The sequence below is a fragment of the Somniosus microcephalus genome, chromosome 1 (genome assembly GCF_052327205.1).
Source record: "Somniosus microcephalus isolate GS21.2 chromosome 1, FLI_Smic_1.0, whole genome shotgun sequence".
Lineage (NCBI taxonomy): Eukaryota > Metazoa > Chordata > Chondrichthyes > Squaliformes > Somniosidae > Somniosus > Somniosus microcephalus.
In genome coordinates, this window is record NC_140987.1 from 62,331,904 (window position 1) to 62,345,954 (window position 14,051).

Sequence of the window (14,051 nt, forward strand, 5' to 3'; positions counted from 1 at the left end):
CCTATTGAAGCAAGACGTACTTCCCTTTAACCAGCTCTAAACAAGTTAATCTATAGCTTCTCAAATTATGTATTTTTGTTTGTCAATTCTCAGATGTTCCTATATTTTAAAGACCATGGAATGGTAACCTGTTCTACAGACCACCTCATCATTTTATGGAAAGCTGGAGAGAGGGAATCACAGTTGCGGAGCAAGACATTATTCCAAAAATTAGAACAGGATGAGCAGTATGATGCTTAATGTTGGTATAATTGTGAAACATCATAAAATGAATGTTACATGACTGCAGTAAATGGTTCCGAACAACCTGCAGCAAGTATATATTTATATATCTTCATGATATTGCTGAAGGTTTCAGAGTTGCTAAGATGTTAATGTAGTACGTGTGGAGTGGTTATGTAGATCTATAATTGTAAGATTTTCTGCTAAGCACTGACTATTACCTCTGTTACCAGTTCTGGGTTTACATTATCTTAATGTTGCAAATGGTCTACTGAGCAAATAATTTTGCTTATCTATGATTTGTGAAGATTTGCTAAATAAATTTACAGAATAAAAATTTTGTACTATAGGAGCTGTGCCAATAATCTCTAGGCTTTTGTCATAAAAATTATGTTTTTTTATATTTTAAAACATTTGGCATAAATATTTTATTGTGGCCGTCACTATTGCTCTGAAATTGTGTGTATGAATGTTAAATGTAAGATGTTTTCATGTTTTGAAAAGTTCGATGCTCGGTGAAGCCAGAGGCCTGGCAATATATTTACATCCACGGTAAATTTTTCAAGGCTTTGCCTGTTGCTAGTGCGGATCAGTGAATCGTGAGAACATTGCCCTTGGCAGGAGAAGACTTGGAAAATCTGCCCCATAATGTTGCATGTACCAGGAACTGAAATGACTAATGGTCTTCGTGTTCACCTGAATCATTGTGCCTGTTTAACACCACTGCCTACCTGCTGCGTTGACCTATATATTTGTCTTTTCTACATTAAGTAAGTACAGCAGGAACTTTTTTATATATCAAGTCAAATGGGTTTGCATGAAGGAGGACTCCGCAACCTCTTTGCTTCCACACTTCCAGAAGACCAATCCTACCATTTTCCCATTATAGCATTTTAATGTACACAAGAGTGCTATTGTCTGAGCCAAGCTGACACTAAAGCTGCTGTAATCGAAACAGAAAATGCTGGAAACTTCTGATGAAGGGTCATCGGCCTGAAATGTTGACTCTGTTTCTCGCTCCACAGATGCTGCCTGAGCCTGACCTGCTGAGTATTTCCAGCATTTTCTGTTTTTATTTCAGATTTCCAGCATCCTCAGTATTTTGCTTTTGTACTAAAACTGATGAAATTCCCTTTTTAAGTCATTTTAACTAAAGGCAATTTAATAATATGTAGCTGCTATCCAATCGGTCAGACAGTAGCCAGGGCCGAAAATCTGAAATCAGTTTACACATTTCTTTCGTGTTCTGAACTTTTTTGGTGAGATATAAATTTGAGCAACAACATTATGTCCCCAAAATTGCTGTCCAAATAACAGCCAGCCTAATAGTGCCCACCGCTTTTTACATGCAAATGTCACAGCAACTTCAGGCGCGGGTAGATGCGCGATTAAACGAGGAAATCAATAAGTTGCAGTCGGAGATGTGTAGCTCTGCTGTTAGCTTCGCGAAAATGGCATCTCGCTGTCTGACTCCCCATTCAAATGCATTGAGTGACGTGAATCAGGTTTCTGCCCCGCCACAGTACCGAAACAGCTCTTCTCAAAGTCACAAATGACATCCTATGTGACTGACAAAGATAAACTATCCTTCCTCGTCCTTCTCGACCCATCTGTAGCCTTTGACATGGTTGACCATACCATCCTCCTCCAACTGCTCTCCACCGTCGTCCAGCTGGGTGGGACTGCACTCGCCTGGTTCCATTCTTATCTATCTAATCGTAGCCAGAGAATCACCTGCAATGGCTTCTCTTCCCGCTCCTGCACTGTTATCTTCGGTGTCCCCCAAGGGTCTAACTTTGGCCTCCTCCTATTTCTCATCTACAGGCTGCCCCTTGGCAATATCATCAGAAACACAGCATCAGTTTCCACATGTATGCTGACGACATCCAGCTCTACCTCATCACCGCCTCTCTTGACCCCTCCACTGTCTCTAAATAATCAGACTGCTTGAGCATCCCCGATTTTAATCGCTCCACTATTGGTGGCTGTGCCTCCAGCTGCCAAGGCGCTCAGCTCTGGAATTCCCTCCCTAAACCTCTCCGCCTCTATCTCTCTCTCTTTAAGATGGTCCTTAAACCATACTTCTTTGACCAAGCTTTTGGTCATCTGCCCTAATATCTTATGTGGCTCGGTGTCAAATTTTGTTTTATAACACTCCTATGAAGCGCCTTGGGACGTTTTACTACTTTAAAGGCGCTATTTACCTACAAGTTGTTGTTGAAATTCCTGTACTTGCACTGTAGATATGAAGAACTCACCACAGCAAGTTAAATCAAGTCATTTCAAGTCTAAGTATCCCTTTAACTATGCGAAAAGTGTTAATTACTGCCAGTCAACCTCTCTGGCACTGAAAATTAACTATTACAAGTGTGGAGTCTCACTCCTTCAGGTTTTCATTGTTGTTCAACGCTAGGTGTTGACCGGATACAGGAATATTTGGGTCAATAAATTGCCATGGTCTGTTTAACTGTGTTGCTTCATAAAGCTGTTTAAATAGTATTTAATGATTGACAGTGGGAGTGTAAAATTCTAAATATTTGACTCTGGAACAAATATACATCATTGTGGGTGGTTGACTGTTTAAAGAATTACTTGGGTGCCTAGGAAAACTGAAAGGGGTGGTGGCAGTCTTTTAAATGCTATGAAACAAGCTCATAACTGTGTTAACTTGTAATTTTTATGTGAACATAGCCCTTTTGCATGAGTGTGAAACTTCATATGGAGCATGTAGGTGTTTTACTACCTTGACTAGTAATGGTAATCCAGCAAATATTTTAATATTCACTGTAGACTGGATGTGGTAAATAGGAAAAAATACCATCAATGATCATGGGCAGTATTTTTAGACAATACGCCATGTCCATTTCTGTATGATTTGTCCAATGTTCAGATTGTATCTTAAATGAAGTGAAGTTACTTTTTTTTGGTGGAGAGGGTCAGGAGGATTCCTAAGTTGGGTACTTGTGTTTTTTATGTTTGTAGTATCTCGACTATGAATTAGGTTATAAATTTTTGCAATGCTAAAATTGACTTGTGACACAGTGATGGACACAAGTTTGACTCTACTTCTCCCATCAGCAATTTTTTTTTAAGTTCTTAAACCGAACACACTGTGGGCTACATGGATTGCAACATTTAGAACATTCTTGATCTTGCTTTGTCCCCTGCGGTTATATATTTCGTAGTCATAAACCAGGTGTGGTGTCCCCTCTATTCTCTGAACCACTCAAACCCTGAAACAATTTTATGTGTAACATGTTGTATTCCACAAGAATCTTCAGTACAAGTAACAGCTGGGTGACCTATAGTCACGAAAATGTGCTTGGTTCCTGTATACAAAATTTGATTGTTAACAGTGTTGTATTTTTTTTGCCAAAAAGCAAATGTTTGAGAACTAGGTAACAACCGATTAGAATAATGTCCTTTTTGACCTCCAGCAGTTGATTCAACTCCAGCCTAGATAGGCGGGATGAAAAGTCTCCCTTCTTTCCTGGCTAAGGGTTATTGGTGAATATGTGGGCAGTCTCATCCCAGTGCCTTTGATTTCACTGCACAAAAAGTAGGTAATGTGAGAAACAGAATGATCACCAAAGTTCTTAAGATTAGATTTAAGGCACATTAAGCAGAGTAAAAAAAGAGCTTCATCATCATATATATAGTTGAGTATAAGGTGATTTGTCTATGAGAATCTCCTTAATTTCTAGTCATTAAAATCAAATTTCCTGTAATCTGCTATTTGAAGTTTTATGTGTGCTGACTTCCTTGAGCTGTGCTGCTGCTGCACGTAAAGTTAATTGGGGAACAAGACCAGAGACATTGAGAAACTTGTGCTAGAGTCTAGGATTTACAAGGGCCACTTTATGGCTTGTACTTGAGACAAATCCAGTCTAAAATCAGCCATCTTTAACACCAGTATATATTGCATCAAATCCATTCTGTAACTGACGCCAGAGTGATTGATGCAAATATTGTGTGTTAAACTCACAGACAGATCTAGTGTGCTCTACCCATCATCTTGCACAATAGGCTATCCAGTAGGATATGGTGGTGGACACCTTCCCAAGTGTGGTACAGGAAACTCTCGATTTACCGGCACCTAAATAACCGGAAATCTCTGTTAACCGGCAAAATTCAGGAGTAGGTTCATATTAGTGGCCGTTCCTGGATCTGTGGCTGTGTAATCGGGGTTCCTGCATGTGTTGCTAAGCAACAGGGACGCTTGGTCTGTGGTCGGGGTTCCTGCACTTGTTGCTAAGCAACAGGGAAGCCTGGGTTTGTTGCTGTGTACGGAGCTCTCGTACCTTTTAACTATACCTCTAATCCGGACTTTTTAATAAGTCACCACGCCGGTCCCGTCGGTGCCGGATAAAAAAGAGTTTCCTGTATTATGCATTGCAAGAGGAAGTCTTGAAGGTATTAAAAGTGGGAACTATTCTTGTTAATTCATATCTGAATGTGGTGGATGTCAACTTAAACTGGAATTATGGCAGGATTATGCTAGAAGGGCTGAGGATTTTTCAAATAAACATCACAAAAGTAGAAACCCTCTGTGCAAACTTGAAAAATATGTTGATAATGTGGAGACCCTTGAGTTTAATAGTTTTATTTTCTGATATAGATAATGTGCTATATATATATGCTTAAGTCAGCAAGTACTGTGAAGTTACTATCACAATGCTGTTACTGTGACAAAAATGTTCAAGCCTCACTGACCTTGGTATGCTTTACAAATAAACGATACAGAAAATAAAAAAAATTAAAATGTCTTTGAAGATGGAAAGCATAAACAACACACTGAAATATCATTTACATTCACTAGAGAACAAAATTACATTCTTTGCAGTAATTTCTGGCACATCGGAAGGTAGATGCAGATAATCTACATGCCAGTGTTTTAAATTTTACCCTCAAAAACCTAATATTACATTAAGATGTTGACATTGTTTAATTTGCAGTAGCTTGCAGTCAATGCAACTTATTGTGCATATTCAAATTCTAAACATGCACTATATTACTTTACAAACAAAACAAAGCAAAATATCCATCAAAAGACACATTGCAATATATTACAATGTAATACATGCTATGAATATTACCACTTAGATACATTTGTGTAAAATAGAATTATATACACTTTTGTGCATGGAAACTGAGTTACATTCCATTATTTGCTTAGTACAAAAAAATACACAAAACTTAATTCCAATACTATTCTGAATTTGGAAGAGATTGTCCTTGCTACCCTACGCTTTGCCAAAGTTTGATTTATTTATATATTTTCCTCTGTTGTTGATTTGTAGTATTCTCTTGCACTGCTGAATAAGTTAAACATCCTTTCCACTATGTCCTTTTGACCACTTGTGTATATGGGTGGTTTGTGTATTATTTAGATATAAGGATCAAAAATTAATATTCGTTAATCACAAATTAGTCTACCTCATGGAGTGTACGCAATAATTTGTAGGCTTTTTCATGTACACAGTATCCTATGTTGATAAACTAATTCTAATATCACTTAACTTTAATCTATAGGGGATGTTACATACCTTCAGTTACTGTGAAAGTGTGATTTATAAAAATATTTTTGCTCTAGAATAGTTCCAAAATAATTTCTCTAACAAGTTTAAAAATATTTTAGAAAGTTAGCTATTTTTGTTATATATGAAATCAGCTGTCATTAGATGTGGGTGCAGCAACAACACGAGAGATGTTGTTTAGTAGTTGTTCCACATCAGTGATTCAAAAAAAGTAACCAGAAAACCATAATATAGTTATGTGTGTTACACTAAATAGAAACACATAAAACAATTATTTTGTAGGCATTTTATCCTGTATGCTATTAATTGTGACTCAGTCTGACATAGAGGAAGTTCAAAACATTGAAAATAACATTCCTAGAACAGAATTTAATCTGAATGGTCATGGAAATGCCATTTACATGGTTTATCCAGGATTTCTGCTGATCTGCCGCCAAATTTAAAGTGGCTGCTTGGGAAAACCACCGAGGAAATTTCTGGTAACAGTTTCGCTAAATTTCAAAAAAAAATTCTTTGACCTGCCTCAGAATCGTTGTTGTAAAATCCAGTGAGTATCACTGTCAATGGCAGAAAACAAATTACTTTATATAGAAAGAAAAATCCATTCAAATATTTTAATGGCATTAATGAAAATGATATGAGTTTTCTTTTGTTCCATCTCAGTACTTGGGTTCACCTCATGCAAAGAGTCCCCAGTGTACTGAACTTTTACAGGAGGAGTAAACATTTAAAACAGAGGAAGATATAGGGATATGGGGAAAGCATAAGGCAGTAGGATTAGTTTTGGATTGCTCTAGCAAAGAGCAGCACAGACACAATGGGATGAATGGCATCCATCTATGCTTTAATCCTATGGTTCTAAAACTGATCCATGCAGTGCTGCTGATTAATAAGTAGTAAATTATGAAGTACTCTTGCACATTAAAGTCAGAAGTGAGGATGGTCGCTGATGATTGTAGAGCGTTCAGTTCCATTCGCAACTCCTCAGTTAATGAAGCAGGCCGTGCCTACATGCACCAAGACCTGGACAACATCCAGGCTTGGGCTGATAAGTGGCAAGTAACATTTGCACCATACAAGTACCAGGCAATGACCATCTCCAACAAGAGAGAGTCTAATCACCTCTCCTTGACATTCAACGGCATTTACCATTGCTGAATTCCCCACCATCAACATCCTGGGGGGTCACCATTGACCAGAACTTTAACTGGACCAGCCACATAAATACTGTGGCTCCAAGAGTAGGTCAGAGGCTGGGTATTCTGCGGTGAGTGACTCACCTCCTGCCTCCCCAGAGCCTTTCCACCATCTACAAGGCACAAGTCAGGAGTGTGATGGAATACTCTTCACTTGCCTGGATGAGTGCAGCTCCCACAACACTCGAAGTTTGACACCATCCAGAACCAAGCAACCTGCTTGATTGGCACCCCATCCACCAGCTTAAACATTCACTCACTCCACCACCAGCGTACCGTGGCTGCAGTGTGTACCATCTACAAGATGCACTGCAGCAACTCGCCAAGGCTTCTTCGACAGCACCTCCCAAGCCTGAAAACAACAACTTGTATTTATATAACGCCTTTAACGTAGTAAAATATCTGAAGGCACATCACAGGAGTATTAAAAGACAAAAAATTTGACACTGAGCCACATACAGAGAAATTAGGGCAGGTGACCAAAAGCTTGGACAAAGAGGTAGGTTTTAAGGAGTGTCGTAAAGGAAGAAAGTGAGGTGGAGAGGTTTAGGCAGGGAAGCTTAGGGCCTAGGCAACAGAAGGCACAGCCACCAAATGTTGAGCATCCCTGATTATCACAGAAACCCCACAGTGCAGATAGAGGCCATTTCGGCCCATCGAGCCTGCACCGACACATATCCCACCCGATCCCCGTAACCCCTACACCAGCACATATCCCACCCTATCCCTGCAACCCCACATATTTAATCCCCCTAACAATTTATCATAGCCAATCAACCTAACCTGCACATCTTTGGACTGTGGGAGGAAACCGGAGCACCCGGAGGAAACCCACGCCAACACGGGGAGAATGTGCAAACTCCACATAGTCACCCAAGGCCGGATTCGAACCTGGGTCCCTGGCACTGAGGCAACAGTGCTAACCACTATGCCACCGTGCTGCCCTCAAGTGGGCAGAATTAGAGGAGCGCAGATATCTCTGGGTGGGGGTTGTAGGGCTGAAGGAGATTACAGAGATAGGGAGGGGCGACACCATGGAGGGATTTGAAAACAAGGATGAGTACTTTGAAATCGAGGCGTTGCTTAACCAAAGAGCCACTGTAGGTCACCGAGCACAGGGGTGATGGGTGAACAGGACTTTGTGCGAGTTAGGACATAGGCACCCGAGTTTTGGATCACCAAGTTTATGTAGGGCAGAATGTGGGAGGCCAGCCAGGAGTGCGTTGTAGTCGTCAAGTCTAGAGGTAACAAAGGCTTGGATGAGGGTTTCGGCAGTGGGTGAGCTGAGGCAAGGGCAGAGATGGATGATGTTACGGAGGTGGAAATAGGCCACCTCAAAGGACAAGGGCAGCAGGCGCGTGGGAACATCACCACCTCCAAGTCACACACCAACATGACTTGAAAATATGTTGCCATTCCTTTATCGTCGCTGGGTCAAAATCCTGGAACTCCCTAACTAACAGCACTGTGGTAATATTTCCACCACATGGACTGCAGCGGTTCAAGGCAGCAGCTCACCATCACCTTCTTAAGGGCTATTAGGGAGGGGCAAGAAATGCTGGCCTTGCCAGTGACACCCACATCCCACGAATGATTTTTAAAAAATTTAAATGGTAATTACATTTTTTTCAGGATCGAATGGATAATTGTGTATTTGAGAAGAATATCTGTAGCAAATTTGACTCTGCCTCTGCTCTTAAAGTGATTTGAAGTGAGGTTGTACCCTTTAGTGAACTCGGTGTAGCATCGTACACCCACAGTCTGACCTGGATAGTGAGCTGAATGAGGAACCATCAGAACCAATGATACAGGAACATATCTTATTTTTAGGGGGTAGCCTATGATTTCAGTTTTGGTAAAACTAAAATTGGAATCATATATACATTTCACATGATTCTGATATCCAGCTCAACACTTTGATGGCTTTAGCTGCACAAACTTGCTAGCTGCAATAGGTTCCTCAAAAGCTGCAACAAGACATTGGAAAATAAGTTTTCAGGTTGTCAACTTAAAATCAATTACCTACCATCCAATATAAAAACCTTCATATAATAAAACACAATATCACAGAAAATAATACTGAGCTGTGTCCGCTCTTAATTCAGTGTAAAGTCAATGAACAATGTAGTCTGTCAGTAGCAGTAACATTAAGAATGCAGGACGTGCATTGTTGCTTCATGTAAGGGTGCCTCTGGATGACTTGAAACTGATGATAACCTGAAATATATATCTTGTATATAATTTACATGTATGAAATATCTTGCAGAAACAGTATACTTTTTAAAACTGCCAGAACAATAATATACTTTTAGTACACTGAGGTTTCACATTTCTCAATATCTAACTTACTCGAATTATTTGCATCCCTTGACTCTAACACTGTTTGCTTGCTGCAAGAAGGTACACTAGCTGATTTAGAGCACTGGTTACAAGAAGGTACACTAGCTGATTTAGAGCACTGGTTACAAGAAGGTACACTAGCTGATTTAGAGCACTGGTTACAAGAAGGTACACTAGCTGATTTAGAGCACTGGTTACAAGAAGGTACACTAGCTGATTTAGAGCACTGGTTACAAGAAGGTACACTAGCTGATTTAGAGCACTGGTTACAAGAAGGTACACTAGCTGATTTAGAGCACTGGTTACAAGAAGGTACACTAGCTGATTTAGAGCACTGGTTACAAGAAGGTACACTAGCTGATTTAGAGCACTGGTTACAAAACTATGGAACTTGTATTGACAGACGACTAGCATCTAAAGGCTCTAATGTTAAATCCATTACATCATAAATGCTAACTCACAATACTCCACGCCGACTCCTATTATTGTTGGTTATTAATGACGGGAAATTAGTTCAAATTCAGAAATCTAAAACATTTCATATACTTGCGTGTGAAGAGGGGGATCAAGTAACTGCCCCCAAATGTTTACTTTTGTAATAAAAGCCGTATCCATATAACACTGGGACTGGCAGCTATCTAGGCCAACTAATATTCTTTTCAAGTACTTAGTTATTGGCAAATTGGGGAAATTAATGGAAAGAACTAGACCCTCTATTTTCATATGTGCGCGAACATATCCATAAATCTGTTCTGTATACAATATTGTGACCGTTATATACATGACTCCCTAACAACCACAAATTGTACTATTTTTGAAACTCAGACTAATGCTTGTTCCAACCCAGGTCACTTCAGTTGAATCCAATAAACAAGAAATCTGAGACCTTGAGACAATTTTCAACTCTTGGGCATTAGGCACTGTAGTCAGTTACGTAGTGGTAAGTTCATTCAGGTATTGCCCAGCCAGCAACTATGCAAGTTCCAACATGCAGCGTGTTAACCGATTGGTTTGACTTGCGATAATGAACATGACATCCTACACTGGTGGCAGCAAAGGACAGAAAATAGAGATCAAGGGCAAAATTTTACAAGACTCTCCACCAGTGGCAGGACCTTGCACGCAGTGGGCAACTTATATGAAAATTATCAGTTAAACAACCATTAAAGCAAATATACAGAACTTGAGTAGAGAACTAAACTGGCTACACTTCTGGAATATACTGTGTATATTTATTGTCAGAAGGAACATATGAATGTTTCAGGTGGTGAGATACAGGTACAAGCAATGCTTAGGCAGGGCGTGTTTGTTAATGAGGATAGTGTAGTACAAACTGAGAGAACTGTTAATATAGGCCAAAAGTGCAGCTTTCAAGTTAAGTTAGGGATTGGTGCATCAGTCTTTGACTACACATGCCCACTTCCCCATGCTCCTCCTCTGCAGCGCCTGCAGGCTGACTTTCCTGGTCATCTGGGTAAATGGTTTCCTATCTCTGAATTACAAAATCATGCAGAATAGAGCAGGTGCATTTTCAACACCACCTCAGGACTGTAGAGCAGGATCCCACCTGATCTGTCCAGACAGCAGAATATCGATTTCAACCTGCAATATGTTCCAGCAAAATTTTGGGGGGAGGCATGAGCCTCGATGAATTTTCTTTCGGTTTCTGGTTCGGGGTTCTTGACTGCTGCTCCAGTCCAACAGCCATCCGTCCAAGCTGCCTGCTTCTCGACATAGTGCTGGCACAGTAGTCTGGTGTAAAATGAAGGCATCATGACTGCTGCCGGAGTACTGCAAATTCACCTGCATGATTCTATTCCTGTGGAATTCCGTACAAGGCTTTGGACCAAGTGCTGGAAAATGGGATTAGAATAGACGGCTTGATGGCCGGCGCAGACACGATGGGCTGAAGGGCCTCTTTCTGTGCTGTATAACTCTATGGGGTCGATTTTCCTGAAGCTGTCGGGAAGAAGGCGGGACTACAACTTTCGGGTTTTAGACCCGCCTACTTCGATGTCCGGCCAGTCCGCGCGATTTTCCCTTCATTGACCTTGTTGAGCCCGCTCAGCGGGCCAATTAAAGGCCACCCAGCAACAGGTGACGTCACAAACTGCAATTTCATCTGTCACGAGTTCTTGACAGATGAAATATCAGCGTTTCACAGCTGTTTGAAGCTGTGAAACACTGACAGTCTGAGTTCTAACATGAGTCCTTCTGCACAGACTCAGTTAGAACTGTCACCGGCACTCAAAGCTGAAGGCTGTCACTTTTGACAGATCGCAGCCGTTCAGCTTTAAGTTCCGGCTGAGTGATGCAGCTCCCGATGGCTACAGGAAGAAAGGCTGTTAAGGTAAGTACAGGTAAATAAAAGTTCTTTACACACTTTAGACACACCAAACACACTTACCTTTGCACTCATGCACCCATCACTCACCTGAACACCGACATCGCGACCCCTCCAACTCCTTCAACCTGACGGCCCGCCTGCTCTAACCTGACGTGGTTTGGAGCCGTCGGGAATCCCACACGAAACCCCTCAAAATAGGGATTAGGCTAAAAACTGCCTGTTAACTACCTGTTAACAGGCAGTTAATTGGCACTAATCCCTTCCCGCCTGGTTTCGGCGGGTCCCAGTGCAGGGTGGGTACCCGCCGCCCCTGAAACTTGCATGGGGCAGGGTTTTGGGCGGGATGGTGTCGGGACCCCCAAATTCAGGATTTCCCCCCCACCCCACATGCCTGAAACCCCGCCTGACGGCTCCAGGAAAATCGACCCCTATGACACTGGTCCGACACCACCTGTACACTGAAGGAATCAAAGACTTTCCTATTCATATATGTCATGGGTTGTTGTTAGGGTCCTTGAGGGCTACATATGTACCATTAATGAGGCCCTGTACTTGAGATAGGCCTGCCAGCTGCCAAAAGTTCTGCATCCACTCCATTAGGAAAGTGAGAAGAGTGTTTTCCTGGCATACAAAGCTTCTGTGACCTGGATCAGTGGAGCAAAGTCTGGTTAACATGGCAAATATCACCAGTGGTGGCTTGAAAGGATCCAGTTGCTTGAAAGCTCAGTGTTGTGGTGAGTTTCATGGCAATAGACACGGTTGTCCCTGGGTCAGACCTTATCTGCCCATCAGGCTTCCACTGCACAAACTCCTCTTCCCCATCAATGACCGCCATTAGCAGGCCCCAGGCTGAAAACAGTGTGGTTCGAGCTGAGGTTTGCAGCGGGTGACAGCAAACCTGTTGCGGCTGGAGGTCTGTGCAAAGGGAGTCCCATACTTCAAAAAATCAGCAGAAAAACGATTGGAAAATCAATAAAGCAGAAACAGCACTATGGCAAGTAAAAAAAAAAAAGCAGCAAAATCAACTTTCAACCAAACAGTTAATCCAACTTTAGGAAGGACCATTCTCAAGAGAACAGCATGGAAGCTAACAGGTGCACAAAGAGTTTTATTTACATCAAATTCAGGGCTATCATAAGGCCACACAAACTCACAGCATGTCTTTAAAAAACTATTCTGATCACTGATGTCAAACAGGAGTAGGCCATTCAGCCCCTCGAGTCTCTTCTGCCATTCAATTGATCAGGGCTGATCTGTACTTCAACTCCATTTACCCGTCTTGGTGCCCTATCCCTCGATAAACGCTTTGTGTAAAAAAAAAAAAAAGTGCTTCCTGATTCGCTCCTAAATGGCCTAGCCCTAATTTTAAGATTATCCCCTCTTGTTTTGGATTCCAACACTAGGGGAAGTAGTTTCTTTCTATCTACCCTATCGAATCCTTTTATCATTTTAAACACCTTGATTAGATCACCCTCAACTCTCTAAACTCAAGGGAATATGACACGTTTCTGCAACCTGTACTCATCATTTAGCCTCTTCAAGCACCGGTATCGTTCCGGTGAATCTGCACTGTACTCCTTTTACTTCTGTACTTCATTACAACAGTGACTACACCCCAAAAGTACTTAATTGGCTGTAAAGCACTTTGCGACGTCCGGTGGTCGTGAAAGGCGCGCTATATAAATGCAAGTCTTTCTTTTCCAAGGCCAATATATCTTTCCTGATGTGCAATGCCCAAAACAGAATGCAGTACTCCAGGTGGGAAATGACCAAGGCTCTGTACAACTGGAGCATCACTTCCTCACTTTGGAATACCAACCAGCCTTGAGATAAGAGTCAACATTTCATCAGCCATTTTGATTACTTTTTGTACCTGTGCACTAGCAGAAGTGGAAGCTCAAAGGTGCTGGTGCTCAATTCTTCAACCTATGTACTGGGGTATCAGCTCTACAAAGTCATCAAGTATAAAAATTTAATGAACTCCAAATGACTGGTAAAATGGATTAATAACTGCAGAGAAGGAAGTGAGATCCAAAACAAGATTGAAACAACTAAGCAACAAAGCTTTTTTATTGGCCTCAGCAAACAGTAGCATTTAATTCCTCAAACTAATGGTTTGGTAAATGCTTATAACTCGAGGCAGGAATTCAGGGTGTGGGGGCCGAGGTAGGTGGCAAACTATCCAGGACACGGAGCGTGAGGCCTGGGAGATGTTAACTCCTGTGCCTCATTTGCATACTCTGATACTAGCTCCCGCCCAAAGCTGGTGGGAATGACATCACTGTTGGTGGGTGGGAATCAAAATAAGTGCAGGAGGTGGGGGGGGGGGGGGGCGGTTGTCAGGCCGCTGGCGGGGACCCCGGAAATGATCCCCAGCAAAGTAAGTAAGGAATTGGGGTGGGGTAGTGG

General features: G+C 41.6%; 1 protein-coding gene across 3 annotated transcripts in view; it reads left to right on the forward strand.

The window, feature by feature from the left end:
• wdr41 (WD repeat domain 41) overlaps positions 1-9,038 on the forward strand; it is an 85,455-nt gene extending 76,417 nt beyond the window's left edge. For all 3 annotated transcript variants that reach the window (XM_085982508.1, XM_085982524.1, XM_085982515.1), the window contains one exon: positions 94-9,038. In XM_085982508.1, coding sequence (XP_085838634.1) covers positions 94-240 — 147 coding nt within the window. In that variant the 3' untranslated portion in view covers positions 241-9,038. The remainder of the gene's footprint in view (positions 1-93) is intronic.
• Positions 9,039-14,051: the final 5,013 nt, after the last annotated feature.